Genomic DNA, 18249 nt, shown 5'->3' on the forward strand with positions numbered 1-18249 from the left:
CCTGAAATGCATTGTGGGTCTACTGCTGAGGTTGTTAGCCGACTTGGTGAACTAGCAGCAGGTAATGTGAAATAACGAAATACTATTTTTTTATTTGAGAAAATATTTCTGTCAGTAGTATCTGTTGTCAGCGTTGTAACAGTCGCCATTGTTCTGCTACGTTATATTGCACGGCGAATCTCTAACTATCTAGTTAATTGTAGCAGGAAGGTTAGCTTAGTCAACGTTAACAGCCAATATGATCGGTTTGGTGTTAGCTAACTAACAAATTAACGTCACCATTGATGCTATTGAAGAGGTATAAATGATTAATTTTTAACTAACGCCACAAAAAACGTTGTTAAATGTTGTATTTGATTTATTCGATAGTCTTTTCCCCCCTCATTGTATACAAATCTGTGATGAATGTGACTGTCCTTTCCTCCATTTACACACAATCGAGGACGCAGCTTCGAGACAGACAACACATTTTCAAAAACGCTGAAATCGCTGTATTTCTTGTCCTCGTATTTTCTAAACTTTTCCCCACTTCTTACATGTTAATGGACAACTAACAGCACATTATCCATGGATTCATACAGTTTCCTGGCTCACAAATGGGCCACACACGCTTAAAGAGAAACAAACCCCTCACTCTCAGTACTGGCAGATTGCATGAAACTCTTACTGTATATTGTTACAGTTGCACTAACGTAAAGTTTATTGCAACATGATTAGAACCATTAAATAGCATCAATTAGAAAAAACTCATTGGAATAAGTAACTGCACCTCAAATCTGTGCTCATCTAGTGACATTTGAACCACTGGAAAGCACTGTTTGCTAGCAAAATATGCTAGATATGAGATATATGCCACATGTGACTTGTAGTGCAAAAACTTAAATATCAGAAATGTAGGAATGATAATGATAATGCTTTACTCATACAGCAATGTGCCACAAGAAGTCTCATTGGACGCAGGGAAGTAAATAGAAACTCTATACACCTGCCAGTCACTTTGTGTTTCTGCTTTTCTAAGTCATGCCTTTTAAAATCTAAACCATTTATCCACCACTTTCAACAAGCCTCAGCCATTAGCTGTCACACTAACTCTTAGCAGTCCTACAAAAGACTTGCATATACTTATGCGCTTTTTATAAAACCAGCTTTAAAGTTGCAGTAACATTACCTTAAACCTCATATATATTTCTTACCAGTCTTATGGGCAAAACCATCCACTGAGTTGCTTAAATTCAGTGCTTTGGTTAGATCAAAGCACAGACTGTGCTCGGTGTTGAAAGGGATGTTTCCATATCTAGATTTTGAGCATTTTCCATACATTATTTTGGTAATCTGTGCAGCTAATCACATAACTCATCATCATGGAGCAGTGTAGGATTCTGTTGTCTTATACTGTCCCCTTTAGCACTGACTTAGTTAAGAAATCTGGACTTTTATGTGTCATTTACAATATACTTATATAAGAAAATCTGCATTTAAGGCATCAGTGTGAGATTTAAGTTTTGCGAAAAACATGGAAATTTGTACTGATCTGCTCTATGTAAGGATGCACAATATTGGATTTTTTGCCAATATCCGATATGTTGATATATAACAACTGATAACAGATACCGATGTTGATGTATTCACTTTTTTCCCCCCACCAAATTTTAGTAATCATCAAGTCTCTTCTGCAGCAGAATTAACATCATGTCATACATGTATACTTCTATCATGATGGCCCACTAGCAGATGGAGACATGAAATACAATACTTTCCAATGTATGTAATATCCATTCATTGTGCAAAATAAGAAAAAGCATGTTTGGCAGTTCTGATAGTTATTTTAAAGCCAATATTGGCCGATACAGATGACATGCCATTATTATTGTGCATCCCCAACTGTAAGTAAGGCCCTGTTTACACGACAACGGTCTCTCTGAAAACGGAAAAGTATGTCCTTTGCGTTTTAAAAAACTTCTGCGTTTATATGACAACGTTATTGAAACGATCCCCGTTCACACGGAGCCGCAAAATCTACTGGAAACGCTGTAGTATGCACGCCAGACCAATGGGCGGCAGTGTAAATTTTCAAATGTTTGCGGTTTCAGGCGGCCAGATCGCTGTTCTCGTATAAACGGACGGCCAAACCGCAACAAAAGTTTGCCGTTTTATCCCAGAATCGTTGCCGTGTAAACGGCCTCTAAGACACAAGATAAGATTGCAATCTTTTGAGTTATTCTGTTATATTTATTTGATTTCTCTCCATCCACTCTGCTACTGTGTACTTAACATCCTTATTCACATTAAATCACCCACACAGATGCAAATTGATCTTATTTTTTATCCTATTTTCAGATACCAGTTTGTCACTTCTCAGCCAATGTCCAGTTGTCTTTGAATGAAGCTCATGATAAGACAAATTAGTAGCGGATGATGGATTCCCCGGAAGCAGAGGCTTCAGCCCACAGTGAGACAAGAGGTGACACCACACCAAGCACATCAAATACATCAGGTCAAGGAGAAGATGGACCAAAGCCAAAGAAGGCAGCTTTAAAGAGGACCACTGGTAACCCTACAGATGCCAAAACCAAGAAGCGTAAAAAGGCCAGAGTCTCCAGGCCTGCCCAGCTTGGCTACACTGTCCATCAAGGGGAAGATATGCTTCTCGTCATTTCGAGTTCTACCTCTCAGTATGATGGTTCCGCCTGGACTCCCCCAAAGAAGGGAAGCAAAAAGAAGAAGAAGCTAACTAAAGGAAAAGTGAAAGCTAGTCAGATTAAGAAAAAAAAGACAGTCCGTGCCAAGCCTAAAGTGGATAATAGTCCTGTTGCCAAGGAAAAAGAGGACGCTGATTTGTTTGTGCCAAAGGGAGCAGCAGACAATAGATGGGGTCAAAGTCTTCCTGAGGAGGTGCTAGTCAATATATTTCAGATGGTTGTCGTACAAGATGGTGCTGTACCATTTCTATGCAGGTAATAAACACATTTTTGATTTGACGTATCTCAGTGAATACTTAAATACCAAACATTTATACTATGACCTGATTGAGATCTAGCATACAGGGCTGGAAGATCCTCTATTTCAATATTATCGTTTGGTAACTTTCAGTGGAAATATATAATGACTTTTGTCTGTTTTAATGCATAACAGTTTCACACATTCCATTGCACTGAACATACATTTCATTGTTTTATGTATAATTCCATATAAATTTACTAAATTTTCTTAACCATGTCATCCATAAAATATCAGAACATAGTGAAAATACAGATCATAATTTCACAACTTCAAGGGGGCATCTGAAGATTGGCCTGAAGAGTCTAAAGTCCACATATGTTCAATTTAATAACGTAGAAGACAAAATAAACCAGCAAATATTCACAATTTATTTCAATGAGTTTTTGACATTTGGGCTTTGGACAGAACAATACTTTACACATCTATTTCGAAACATGCGTTGCAGAGGGACGTGTAGGAAACATTTTTCAGTCAAACTCCCATACACTGTCTAACTTTCAAAAGAAATAAAAGTAATAAATAATAATATAGGTGTCATGAAAATGATTTTGTCATCCAGCTTGTAGTGTTGTGTTTTTTGGGAACCGTAAATTCCCCACTGAACTAAATCCATGCATTTCTACACTGTTTCTGGCGTAGGGTGGCAAGAGTATGTCATCTGTGGAACGCCGCTGCCTCCAGTCCAGTCCTGTGGCGCAAAGTGACTGTAGGTCACTGCTGGATTGCACCAGGGAAAAGCCAGCTACCTAAAACTGAGAAGAAGGTTAAGGACACGTTCAGCTGGCTGGCACAGAACAGGTGTGTGTCGTTAGATTCATGACGAGATTTGAAATACACATAATGGGAACTGTGATTTAATTTGTGCTTAGATTTTTTTTAAAACCTCGAAAAAGAAATAAACTGCACTCTGTTGTTCTGTAGATTCTCTCGCCTACGAGACTTCTCTCTCTGTCACTGGACAAAGAATGTTACCTATGCAGTAGAGGTAAGTCATCAAGACTAGATCTGTCCACTTAGATGGATAATTAATCAGGCCATGTGAGGACTTGATTGGAATTATATTTTGGCATTTTATACACAAAACAGTCGAGACAATAATCAGCAGATGAATTATTATGGGCCAGTGTTTAAAGTCAGCAGTTTTTTTGTTTGTTTGTTTTTACAAATTATTGTCTGATACTTTATAGGTTGCTGTTTTTATTTACACATTTTGTATTCACCGAATCTTCTTTCTGCTTATGTTGTGTTCAACTTTAGGTCGTGTCGCAGTACTGCCCCCACCTTTGCTCCCTCAAGCTCTCCTACTGTACAGGTCTGACAGCAACAGCCTTCCACAGCCTTGGTCTGCACAGCCGGTCTCTGCAGAGCATGAATCTCCAGTATTCAGAGGTACATCACAGACCAGCTCAGTTAACTTTTTTTTTTAAGATTATAAGTTATAGTATTAGTCATACGGTAAAAATATTTTGTTGGTGGTGGATGCATCGTCACATGTATCATCTGCTGTCAACTTTAAAGCTGACAGCATCAGGTTAAGAATATTCATTCAGTCAGTCAACCAGGGGTGTAAGGGTACACAGAAGTCACAGTTAGGTTCATATTCTGGTTTATGGGTCACAATTTGGTGCAAGTTCAATACAGTGGAAAAAAAAATACATAAGGATAAGTTTGTTTTCATTTACTTTGAACAAACAATAGTGCAGGTATCAAAGACAAATGCAGTCGTCCTGCTGAGGACAAAAGCAACTTAGGTAAACTCTTTTCATTAACATTTCACAAACACTGTCCCAAAAGGCAACAGGTCGCTACAAACTGTAAAACTGAAAGTTGTCTTCCATGATATGAAATCGAAAATACATAAAATGATAAAGAATAAAACTTGTGCAGTAGGAGGAGTGTTTTAATTAGTTCCACCTTCCCTGCTAATGTAAATGTCAATTGCTTCAGTAATTGTTCTATCTAGTTCTGCTTTTCGATCTAAAGCATTTATGTGCCGCGGTAAAGCAGTTAACCTTTATTCATACAAGGTGATCCAATGAAAGCAGTTAACACTCTTTTGCACGGGCGCTCTGTGTAGACAAGACAATTAAAACATTTATGTTTGTCTACTTACAAGACTAAATGAAGGATAAGAATACAGTAGGATAGGATGTTAAGTTATGGGAAGCTATTGGCCAATTTGATACACCAGTAATTCCCAGCAGGTGTTCATTTACTCCCTGCTTGGTAACACAGTGAATTGTAAATGTGTCGACAACTTGCTCTTGTTGTAGTTTCAGGTTGAGGGACTCCTGGAGTACCTTGAAAATCATGGGAGCCAGATCAAGCAGATGTTGTACACTCATGGACTAAAGAGTGACAGACTTCTGAATGCCATCACCGTAAGCCCCCCAACTCTCCTTTTCTCTCCAAATCCTGTTTTTTTTTATGTATACACTCCGCACAGCCCAAGCTACAGAGGTAAGATAAACCTGGTGTACACTCAACATATTGTATTTTCAGAGGGGAAACTGTCCTGATTTGGAGTTGTTGGAGGTCAACACAAAACTCGACAGTAAACATTGCGAACTTCCCATTTGCATCCAGGCACTACAGATGGCATGCCCTAAACTCAAGGTAAAAAAGATGATCTAATATTCCAAGTCTCTATGCCAGTGTAAATAAGACAGAATTACTATGGTAATTGTATGATAATATTTTATGTATCTGGCACAATAATTTCTTTGCTTTGGAGGTGGATCACTGCTGAATGAAGAAACTGATTCTTATAAATGATTAATTTTGCAATTCTTGTGTACATATTAGGTTTAACGATTTTAAAGCTGAAACAATTGCGAAGTCAGTCAACAACAAAAAAAGAATTGGCATCACTGAGGAAATAATCTGCAGATTAATCAATAAGAATAATCATTAGTTGCAGTCCTAAATTTTGTCTTGTCCCTTATCAGTAGTACATTTTGCACTTTGCATGTTATGCATCAGTGTATACTGTATGTGCATACTGTGTTTACCCATGAAACTTGTACATCTGTTGTTCATCCCATCAGACCTTCCGTATGCTGAATGTCAGACCTCTGCATAAGATGATGCGTAGTGGTGCCGATTCAACTTCAGGCTTCCCGTTACTGGAGGAATTGTGCATTGCAACTGCCTCTTTTTCCTACATGACAGACAAAGATCTGTGGGACATCCTCTTCGGCTCCACCAGGCTGCGGGTGCTGGACCTGCGAGGTTGTTCTCGAATCACACCATCCGGTCTCGCAGCATTACCCTGTCCTGGTAACTCCTGCAATCTATACTTAAACTTTGGTCAATTAGGGTTTATGAAGTCACTTAAATGTGATTTAAAAAGGGCCCATACTGAAAAGTTTAGTTTGATCTTTTCATACTTAATCCACAATGACCTGAACCATTCTTTCCTACATAATACCTTCAAGCTCTTGTACAATAGTAATTATTTTTGAATTCCCTAGTAAAATACCCATTTATTAATCAATGCCTCCTTTTGCTGTCTGTGATTTGGCAGAGCTTGAGTGTCTGTTCTGGGGACAGTATTTCAACAGCAATGTTGGGTTGTCATCAACTAAGAAGGGGCTTCATATGGTGACCCAGAAATGGAGTCGAACACTGCAACAGCTTGACATTGCAAATCAGCTCTTCACTGAGGAGGACTTGGAGATAGCAATGAGTCACCTTGCACATGCCACAGAGCCAGATACCTTACGTTCACTCAACCTGAGTGGGACCAGGATCACACCATCTGCCCTGAGGTACTCCCTCTTAACTCTACTAATCCAAATACTCAAACTATGCACCAGCACTGCAGAGACAATCTTGCATGCAGAACTGAACGTGAATCAAACATTGACATTTGTAAATCCTGAGTGCTGCAGGTTTACCATTGTCACTATCTTTCAAAGGAATTCACAGGAAAAAAAGGGTTATCTGTATTGTTTTTTTACAGGCCAGTCATCGGCCATATGACTGCTCTAAACTACCTCAACCTTTCATCCTGCCGTTATCTTCCGAGAGGGCTGAAGAGAATTTACCGTGGCCAGGAAGAGATTCGCCAGCTGCTGGACGGATTGGAGTAGTTGTCATATTCATTTGGTTCAGGAAATCGTAAACTAAATTTGCAAGACATATGTGGATGTCTTTAAACACACCTCTTTGTGGAATAGCTTCTTTAAGTAATGTTGATATTCTTACCACAGGTGCTTTTGTAAATGTTGTATTATATGTATACAGTTCACAGAAAACAGGCAGTTCATGCAAAAGCCCTCCTTACTGTGCTAGAAGGCAGAAACCAAGGGTTGGGATCCAGTTGAAGAACCTGCTGCTGCTCTATTAAGGGGGAATGTCACCTAAATTAAGATTTCCAATATGTTGTCTTCATGGTCTAGAAAAGGTTCATCAGTATTTGTGAGCATGAGCTACTCTCTCTCAAAGCCAGAAACCAGAGAAGTAAGTCTCAAACTTGTGATGCCATTAAGTAAAAAGTCTGGAGCTGCCCATAGACAATGAATGGGAGTCTTATTTTGTTGACCCACAGAATGTTTTTCTTTTTTATAACCATATAAGCTTTCATCTGTTGTAGTGTTTTCAGTTGTGAAACAGAAATTGTACCCATATACTCAGAACATTTACCTGGGTCCTCAACAGCTGGTCTGCAACCCTTAGGTGGTCCTCGGAGTGACTGAAAGGGGGGTGCCAAATTATTGTATTAGTGTGATCTTTTTTTTTTAATGAAAATATGTCTGAAAATACACATTAATACAAATCCAACAAACTTTGCCTTTTGCAAAAACATACCTTTGTGGAACTTGATTTTCCTTTCTCAACTACCTGAAAATCTAATTCAGATCAAAACAGCAGCCCGGAGCTGATATGGCCCTCTGCCCGCCACCCTCCATCCACCCTTGGAAAGACAAGCTGTGCGCCACTGACCAGGGTCAGGTATCTCACTAAGGTAGTCATCCACAGATATTGCTAAGCTTAAGGATTCACGATGCCTCCACACATGTTTACCATCAAAAAATTATGTATAAATGTATGAATTTGTCAATAATTATTTTAATGGCTTAGTATTGTACTTCAGGCAGATATTTGTTATTGTAGGCCCAATATATGTAGCAGTGGGTCCCCTGCTCTTAAACATCATTCCCAATTCATTTCATGGAGCAGCTATAGACTTTGTAATTGATGACATTAAAAATTTGAGTTTTAGCACTCCCGTTTTCAAATGTGGGTGAGAGTTGTTCATGTTACCAATATTTTTGGACTATCTTAGGCTATAAAAATAATGTATTCATTTTGAGGAAAGAGCAGTGACTACATTGAACTTGAGGGGTGACATTGGCATGTTGGTTGAATCACCTTAACTATAAACCTACAGGGACTTTCAGTTGTGTGTACCAGGACTTATTGGATGCAATTTATAACTCTTTTATATTTTTTACACCATGTTACAGTAATTCAGACAAAACTTTGTAAAGAAATATTTGAAATTGAAAATAAATGTTCAACATGTCACTAAAAAGTTGGTTATATACTTTGTCTCCACTAGAGAGTGCTGTACTCTGAAGCAAAATTCACAGAATGAACAAATGTGGTGTGTCTCTGCTGAAAATGTACACTTGAATGTTTCCAAATGAGAGACATATTTCACACCCCTGTATGAAATCACAATGTATGAATTTGACTTTCTTTATTGTTGTTTAACATAAAGTGTTATGGCGCTTTAAGGACTCCTTACGTTTTCCAACCCATGTGAGGACTCTTAAATCAGGACATTGTTTTACAGTATGTGTTGTAAAACTGGTACACATCAAGACCAGTGATAGTTCCAAAACTTTCAAAATGTTCAAACCAAATTCTTGAAAGAAAAACATGATAAAGTACTTAAATCTTACTTGTTTATTGTGCAGCACCATTAAACTATTCAAGCAAGAAAGGTTATACAAAAAAAAGTGCATGGCTGGCTTCCAGGTGAGGTCAAGTCACAGCACAGTTAGCAAACACAAAAGATTGCAGAAGGAAAAGCTTTTGCCTAATTGCTAAAAAACACAGCTAAGTTGAGTTTCTACATAAGAGGTAAAAACTATGCTCAGCAGAACCCTATACTGTTAAATCCATGTTAAAACTATCAACTCCGTAGACCCCACAAATACCATGAAAAACAACATTAAAACAGGAAAATAAGTACATGAATCTGAAGTGTTTGATACTGCAGTTTCTGCCATGTATGTAGTTAAAGGACATCATAATTTGGTTATTACAAAGAGACTAAAAACAAGAACAAATACATGCTGTACTTTTTATGTGTTAATTCTTAAAGTCCAGTGGGTTTTTTTCACAGCAGGCATTTGGCACATCTAACACAGCTTTAACTAAGTTACTATGTGTAGAAGTTTTATGTGATTATTAAAATCTTCAAATGAAAATTTTTCAATCACTCTTCTTCAACCTTGAATAACTAACAGTAACACTGTACAATATGCATGTATCCTCTTAAGAGGACAACCTAAAATTCACTTAAAAGGAACATGCAGTAAAAATATGTTCTTCCTGACAGAGAAAATGAAATGAATTACAATTTTGACTCATCTAAAGGTTTTTAAAACATGATAATGCAAGCTAAACATCAGAGTAAATGCTAGTAGAGATGTTTTCTTTCCTTCACTTGTGCAAAGGGAGTAAAGTGAGGCCTGTGATGGGATCTGTGATGCACCTTTCGACCAGCTGAAGATAGGTGAGGTTTTCTTGAGTGTTGGGATCAAAGAAGCCCTTGGTGTCATCATCAGGGTCAGACAGAATTTCATTCATTTCTTCATCAAAGTAACCTCTCTCATATGCCACCTGTACAGGCACTCGATGGCTGTGCACTGGGTCAATTATGCCTCCTGTGGCAATTTGCGCTTCCAGGAGACGAATTCCATGATCTTTGACGATAAGATCTTTTTGCAAGGCCTGGAACAAAGAAATTGTGTTTCCAGTGTAGGGATCTTTGTATCCTGTAACTCCTCTTTCTGCTGAAAGCAGTTTGTTTTTCCACTCACTACCAACCACTCTTTGAGCTACAGCTTCCTCTACAGAAAGTTTCTTGTTGTTCACGGGGTCAATGACAAAGCCAGTGGCAGCTTGAGCCTCCAGCAAAACCAGAGAAGTACCAGGGGTCAGCAAGCCTTTGCTTTTGGCTTCATAGATGCTTAAGGTCTCTTTGGTGGACTGCAGGTACACTCCTGCAATGCAGTTGGTCCCCTCGAGGTATTTGCACACTGAGTCCATTTCACTTACTTCTCTCACTGTGACTTTTCCAGCAGTAAGATCTTTGTAAAGGTCCTCATTGATGATTTCTGATTCAAGCAATTCAGTAGCAGTGACATCCTTTCTGATTCCATGGAATTTTTGAACTTCAGTTGTCTCCGTGACTGTAGTGGTAACGGTAGATTTTGTTGTGCTGCTGTCCACTTTTCTTTCTGGTGGTTGGCACATGACCATTGATGGTGGTGAGGTTGTGATGGTTTGCTGCTCAATGATTGTCAGGATGATTTCCAAGAAGCGTTCAATGGTGATTGATCCAGACTTGTACTGTTGCACTAGCTCTCTCCTCTTTTCCTCAGTGATATATTTGGAGTAGAGGAGATCCCACAGAGACACTGTTGTGCCTTGGTATTTCCCTCCTGCCGTGGTTGTTGTTGTAGATTTCAGAATGAGTTTTGTTTTCTCATCAACAAAAAAGTAAAACTCGCCTTTCTTCACAATTACCAGTAAGCTAAGGCCTGTGCTGGGATCTGTGACACACCTTTCAACCAGCTGAAGATAGGTGAGGTTTTCTTGAGTGTTGGGATCAAAGAAGCCCTTGGTGTCATCATCAGGGTCAGACAGAATTTCATTCATTTCTTCATCAAAGTAACCTCTTTGGTATGCCACCTGTACAGGCACTCGATGGCTGTGCACTGGGTCAATTATGCCTCCTGTGGCAATTTGCGCTTCCAGGAGACGAATTCCATGATCTTTGACGATAAGATCTTTTTGCAAGGCCTGGAACAAAGAAATTGTGTTTCCAGTGTAGGGATCTTTGTATCCTGTAACTCCTCTTTCTGCTGAAAGCAGTTTGTTTTTCCACTCACTACCAACCACTCTTTGAGCTACAGCTTCCTCTACAGAAAGTTTCTTGTTGTTCACGGGGTCAATGACAAAGCCAGTGGCAGCTTGAGCCTCCAGCAAAACCAGAGAAGTACCAGGGGTCAGCAAGCCTTTGCTTTTGGCTTCATAGATGCTTAAGGTCTCTTTGGTGGACTGCAGGTACACTCCTGCAATGCAGTTGGTCCCCTCGAGGTATTTGCGCACTGAGTCCATTTCACTTACTTCTGTCACTGTGACTTTTCCAGCAGTGAGATCTTTGTAAAGGTCCTCATTGATGATTTCTGATTCAAGCAATTCAGTAGCAGTGACATCCTTTCTGATTCCATGGAATTTTTCAACTTCAGTTGTCTCCGTGACTGTAGTGGTGATGGTAGATTTTGTTGTGCTGCTGTCCACTTTTCTTTCTGGTGGTTGGCACATGACCATTGATGGTGGTGAGGTTGTGATGGTCTGCAGCTCAATGATTGTCAGGATGATTTCCAAGAAGCGTTCAATGGTGATTGATCCAGACTTGTACTGTTGCACTAGCTCTCTTCTCTTTTCCTCAGTGATATATTTGGAGTAGAGGAGATCCCACAGAGACACTGTTGTCCCTTGGTATTTCCCTCCTGCCTTGGTTGTTGTTGTAGATTTCAGAATGAGTTTTGTTTTCTCATCAACAAAGAAATAAAACTCACCTTTCTTTACAATAGACAGTAAGTTTAGGCCTGTATTTGGGTCTGTGACACACCTTTCAACCAGTTGAAGATAAGTGAGGTTTTCTTGAGTGTTGGGATCAAAGAAGCCCTTGGTGTCATCATCAGGGTCAGACAGAATTTCATTCATTTCTTTATCAAAGTAACCTCTTTGGTATGCCACCTGTACAGGTACTCTGTGACTGTGCACTGGGTCAATTATGCCTCCTGTGGCAATTTGCGCTTCCAGGAGACGAATTCCATGATCTTTGACGATAAGATCTTTTTGCAAGGCCTGGAACAAAGAAATTATGTTTCCAGTGTAGGGATCTTTGTATCCTGTAACTGCCCGTTCTGCTGAAAGCAGTTTGTTTTTCCATTCACTGCCAACCACTCTTTGAGCTACAGCTTCCTCCACAGACAATTTCTTGTTGTTCACGGGGTCAATGACAAAGCCAGTGGCAGCCTGAGCCTCCAGCAGCACGAGAGATGTGCCAGGGGTCAGCAGACTTTTGGTCTTGGCTTCGTAGATGCTCATAACTTTCTTTGTAGATTCAACTCTGACGCCTGCTACACAATTTGTGGCCCCAAGGTACTTCTGAATCGATTCCATTTTGTTAACATTCTCCTCAGTTACTTCACCTTGTATAATTTGTGTAAAAAGCTCCTTTGAGATAATCTTTGACTCATACAGCTCACTAGCTGAGACCTGCTTTCTTAGTCCTTTGAACTTTTTTTCTTTGGATGATACTTCAGTAATGATAACGGTGAGTATTTCAATGATCTCCTCTATTGTCATGGTTCTTGTTTTGTACTGTTGTATGAGCTGCTCCCTTTTTCGTTCTGATATGTATTCAGAGAGCAGCACTTCCCACAGTGTCACCTCTTTGCCTTTAAATTTTCCTGCATCAATAGTGACAGTTTTGTTTTTGAATGCAAGCTCTATTTGCCCATCTGTGTGAAATTCATGGGATTCGTCTTGATACAAGGGTAGAAGAAGTAGCCCAGTTCCAGGATCTTTCTCACATCGCTTTATCAGCTCAAGGTAAGAGAGGTTCTCTTTGGTGTTTGGGTCAAAGAATCCCTTTGCATCATCAGTTGGGTTCAACAGAATTTTGCTCATTTCTTCATCCAGGTATCCCTTTTTAATAGCAACATGAACAGGCAGCCTGTGACTTTGATTTGGGTCAATGATTCCTCCAGTTGCTATCTGTGCATCAAGGAGACGAATGCCATTATTTCTTTGAATCAGCTGCTCATCCATGGCTTCAAACAGTGATATTGTTGCATCTGTGTATGGATCTTTGTAGCCAGTGACTGCTCGTTCAGCTGAGAGAAGCTGCTCAAGTACATCTGGTCCGATTACTTTCTCCCTTGCTGCCTCATCAACAACATAGAACTTATTTGTGAGAGGATCAATGACCCATCCTGTTGCAGCCTGTGCTTCAAGCAGTTCAAGTGCAATGCCAGGTGTCAACAGATCCCCCTTTTTTGCTTCATATATGCTCATTACTTTCTGTGACGGATGAACCTTAATTCCAGCAATGCTTCCAGTTCCCTGTAGGTATCGTCTCACAGATTCACGTTGGATCAATGCTTCAAGGGATAGTTTTCCTTCTTTCACCTGTTTGAACGTATCTGCATCAATGATATCAGAATCGAGGAGTTGTTGTGCAGAAACAGGTTTTCTCAGGCCCATTATTGTTTTGGGAATTTCACTCTCCAGTTTTTCAATGGTGGAAATCACTAATGTGGTTATGGTTTGTGTTGTTATCTTCCTTTTTCTGTATTTTTCAAAGAATTCAAGCTGCTGATCCTCTGTAAAGTACCCAGAGTGGATCAAGTCCCACAGAGAGACAGATTTTCCTGAGAAGCGTCCTACTGATACAGTCACAGCTGTCTTTTGAAACTCTTGCTTTATCTCTGCATCAGTGTACATTTTTGGCTTTGTTTCCATAGCTTTTGGTTTGTCATTCAGTGGCAGGAGAAACAGTCCTGTTTCCATATCTTTTACACATTTACCCAACATTTCCATGTATGTCAGATTTTGTTGTGTGTTTGGGTGAAAAAATCCCTTTGTGTCATCAGTTGGGTCTGATAGGATCTGATTAAGTTCTGCATCAAAATATCCTTTCCTGTATGCAACCTCAAGGGGTAAGTGAAGACACTTCACAGGATCAATGATACCACCTGTAGCAATCTGGGCCTCAAGCAAACGGATGCCGTGCTGCTTAACAATGAGATCCTTTTGCAAGGCTTGAAAGAGTGAGATCTTTTGACCAGTGTATGGATCTCTGTAACCAGTGACAGCCCTCTCTGCACTCAAAAGCTTTTCATGCATCTGCGGACCAATGACCTTCTCTCTGAGAGCTTGTCCCACTGTCAGTTTTTTGTTTTTCAGCGGATCAACAATGAACCCTGTGGCTGCTTGTGCTTCAAGGAGGCAAAGGGCAGTGCCAGGTGTGAGAATGCCAACTCTCTGTGCCTCATAGATGCTTAGCTTCTGGTTAGAGGGTTGCAGTATCACCCCAGCCACACAACTTTTCCCTTTTAGGTAGGCTCTCACATCGTCCATTTCCATCACATCAGCACTTGTCATTGTTCCCTCGAGCAAACAGTTGTATGTTTTTTCATCCACGATTTCAAGATCCAAAAGATCCACAACAGAGACATTTCCTCTGAGACCATCAAATTTTAGCCCTGTTTGCTGTTTTATCTCTTTAGTCTCAGTTATCTCTGAAATGGTGACAATGAGTTCCTCAATTGTGATTTTCCTTGACTTGAAGAGCTTGAAAAACTCCTGTCTTTTGTCTTCAGTCAGATACTCTGAATTGATAAGATCCCACAGTGTTGTGTGCTTGCCCTTGAACCTGCCATACTTAACAGTAACTGTTGTTGTTTTGAATGTTTCCCTAATATTATCATCTATGTTGATTTTTTTACTTTGGCTTTTGAGTGGCAAGAGGCACAGACCTGTACTAGGATCTCTGACACATCTCTCCATAAGCTGCAAGTATGTCAGGTTTTCCTGGGTGTTGGGATCAAAGAATCCTTTGGTGTCATCACTCGGATCACTCAGGATCTCATTCATTTCCTCATTGAAGTATCCCCTCTTGTAAGCCACATGAACAGGAATGCGATGGCTGTTCACTGGGTCAATGACCCCACCAGTGGCAATTTGTGCCTCCAGGAGTCGAATGCCATGGTCTTTTACGATGAGATCTTTTTGCATGGCTTGAAACAAAGAGATTATTTTGCCATCATATGGATCTCTGTATCCAGTGACTGCTCTTTCTGCTGAGCGCAACTTTTGACAAACGTCAGGCCCCACTATTTTTGCTTTAACAGCATCATCCACTGAAAACTTCCTGTTTCCAACAGGGTCTATGATGAACCCTGTTGCTGCCTGTGCCTCCAGTAGAATTAGGGCAGTTCCTGGCATCAGTTTTCCTTTTTGTTTGGCCTGGTAGATGGTCATAATTCGAGAATCAGGAAGCAGAATGCCTGCAATGCTGTCTTTCCCCTGTAAGAACGCATTTACATTTTCATCTTCTATCACTTCCTTCACCGTCATTTTCCCCTTTTTCAGATCCTCCAGAACCTCATTACTAATGATATCTGCCTCCACAAGCTGTTTGGCTGTGACAGTTTCTCTGATGCCCTCAAAGACGACATTAGTTGTTTTCACAGACTTCTCTATGACTTCCAGAACCATTGTGACAATGGTCTTGATATTGAGCTTCCCCTCCCTGTACTTTTGAATGATGTCTCGCCTCTGGTTTTCATCAAAGTATTCTGACATCAGGAGTACCCACAGAGATACTGTCATCCCCTCGTATTTCCCACATGTCACGTTCACCTTCTCCTCTTTGAAGGTCATTTTAGTTTGGTAGTCAATGAAGTTGAAATTCAGCCCATCTGACTTATCGAGAAGAGGGAAGAGGCACAGTCCAGTAATGGGATCAATGACGCACCTTTCCATCAGCTGAAGGTAAGTTAGATTATCTTCTGTGTTTGGGTCAAAAAACCCTTTTGTGTCATCTCCTGAGTCCTCTAGTATGGCATTCATTTCTTCATTGAAATATCCCCTCTTGAACGCCACTTCTGTTGGTAGTCTGTGACTGTTGATCGGGTCTATTATTCCACCTGTAGCAATTTGTGCCTCAACCAAGCGTATGCCATGTTCCTTTACAATGAGGTCTTTTGACAGTGCTTGAAACAGGGATATAGTTTCACCTGAGTATGGGTCTTTGTATCCAGTTACTGCTCGCTCAGCAGAACGCAGTTTTGCGTGATATTCTGGGCCAACAAGTTTGTTTTTGACGGCCTCATCCACAGTGTATTTTTTGTTTTCTACAGGATCAATCATGAATCCAGTTGCTGCTTGTGCTTCCAGTAGAACTAGCGCTGTTCCAGGCATCAGTATACCTTTCTTCATGGCTTGATAAATGCTCATTCTCTTATTAGAAGAGAGTATAGCAATGCCTGCGATACAGCCTTTGCCCTCCAGGTACTCTTTCACTGTTTCCATCAACATCACATCCTGTGTTGTGGTCTTTCCCTTCTGAAGGTCATTGAATGTTTCTTCATCAATGATCTTTGATTCAAGGAGTTCGGTGGAGGAAATACCTCTACGTAGACCTTTGAAGGTGATGCAAACAGGAAGGAGCAACAGGCCTGTTTCAGGCTCCACAGTGCATTTCTCTAGGAGGCTTTGGTAGGTAAGATTTTTTTGCAAACTTGGATTGTAGAACACTTTGAGCTCTGACATCTGTTCATTGAGCAAACCTTTTTCATAGTAGCCCTTTTGAATTGCCAATTCAACCGAAATATTTGTCTTCTCAATAGGATCATACAGGCCTTGTGTAGCGATCTGTGCTTCCAGCAGCCTCAATCCATAATCTCTTGGGACTAAATCTTTTTGCATGGCTTGAAATACAGATATCATTTGGTTGGTGTAGGGGTCTACATAGCCACTGACAGCTTTCTCTGCTGCTAGGAGTTTCTCTTTCATCTCTGGTCCAACTACTCCTTCCTTAACAGCATCTGCAATGGGAAGTATTTGATTATTTATCGGATCTACGATGCCCACTGTGGCTGCTTGTGCTTCAAGCAGGGCCAATGCTGTTCCTGGCTTAAGCAGGCGTTTCTTCATGGCTTGATATATGGTAATCTTCTCCTTTGTTTTCTCCAGAAATATGCCAGCCACAGGTCCGTGGACTTCTGTGTGGCCATTTTGCTTAGGCTCCATCTTGGTCTAAAGGGCTGTGTAACACAAAAACAATTGCTTAAATTGGTTTGGATATTGCATGCATTTTCTGTAAGTAACAGAAAAAATGTTTGGGTCCACTTCAACATTTTAAACAAATTTGCTTATAAAGAGACTATTTACAGGACTGAAATTACATGCCTTTTACCAGCTGCACATAATGTTAAGAAATGTTCTCAGTAGCTGAGGCTGGAGTTTATGTTGCTGTTGAATTGCACTGCGTTACACAGAGAAGTAGAGAATGATTTCATTTAGAAATATATGATACCATTACCAATACCAGTGCTCTTGAAGTTATACTGATACCAACAGAGTACTTGTATGGATAACTGTAATGTTAGCAGTGAGTGGTGTGTAGTTTAGCCATACTTTCGAACAGTTCGAATGGTTTGGTGGCATCTCAGCATTTTGAACTGCCAACTGCCAAACACCATGTTTGACTTCATCACACCACAGACTGTATGGGTTGTAGCTGCTGCTGCGGCAGTGAGAGTTCTGCGCTGTGGACAGTTGTGTGAGTCCATCTATTTTGTAGAAGAATATACTATTTTGGAAACCTCTCTCTTTGTAACATTATACAGTTCAACAGCACAACTAATTGCAGCCTCCAAAATAACCAAGTTTAATGGTCACCTCTCTAAAACTGTCTCAACAAAAACTGATATATAATTTTGACAAAGGTAGGATTTCTTTTCATGTAAATTTATATTTAATTTATAAAATGCATATCAATAAGAATTTCTCCAAAAACGATGTAGTAAGAAGTTTTGTAAAATGATTTTTTATTTCACAGTTATGGCTCTGTCTTTCTTGCACTTTAAGTGGACATTAAGGTCCACCTATTTATCTCATTGAAAGTATAGGGTGTAGACTGCTTTTAAGGTTACTGCGGTATAGAGTCTCCCAAAAGCCACAGTGGGAGTTCCCTTTAATACTTTTGCATTATCTTGCAGTTGTTTTTCATTTCTTTTCATTCCCTTGAACTGTGTTCCCTGTGTTGGACACTGTTTATTTCTAAGTGTGGACATATTGTAAACCCTGTTTACATTGTTGTGCTGACTTTTATTCCTCCCTATATGTCGGCATACAGTCAGGTCCATAAATATTTGGACAATGATACAGTTGTCGTCATTTTGGCTCTGTACACCACCACAATGG

At 40.0% G+C, this 18249-nt stretch overlaps 2 protein-coding genes across 2 annotated transcripts in view; one reads left to right on the forward strand and one right to left on the reverse strand.

Annotated features, from left to right (window-relative positions):
* The first annotated feature begins 3 nt into the window (after positions 1-3).
* On the forward strand, positions 4-8523 carry fbxl6 (F-box and leucine-rich repeat protein 6). Its single transcript, XM_050034827.1, has 10 exons — positions 4-61; positions 2338-2954; positions 3640-3798; positions 3922-3985; positions 4258-4389; positions 5274-5381; positions 5503-5616; positions 6048-6279; positions 6527-6770; positions 6965-8523. Exons 2-10 carry the CDS (start codon positions 2413-2415, stop codon positions 7092-7094), a joined length of 1725 nt encoding a protein of 574 aa, XP_049890784.1. The 5' UTR covers positions 4-61; positions 2338-2412; the 3' UTR covers positions 7095-8523.
* Positions 8524-8905: 382 nt separating this feature from the next.
* Positions 8906-18249, reverse strand: part of eppk1 (epiplakin 1) — a 17635-nt gene continuing 8291 nt past the window's right edge. The window contains exon 3 of the mRNA XM_050034824.1: positions 8906-17087. Coding sequence (XP_049890781.1) covers positions 9679-17073 — 7395 coding nt within the window. The 5' untranslated portion in view covers positions 17074-17087 and the 3' untranslated portion in view covers positions 8906-9678. The remainder of the gene's footprint in view (positions 17088-18249) is intronic.

The sequence above is a fragment of the Epinephelus moara genome, chromosome 22 (genome assembly GCF_006386435.1).
Source record: "Epinephelus moara isolate mb chromosome 22, YSFRI_EMoa_1.0, whole genome shotgun sequence".
Classification (NCBI taxonomy): Eukaryota; Metazoa; Chordata; class Actinopteri; order Perciformes; family Serranidae; genus Epinephelus; species Epinephelus moara.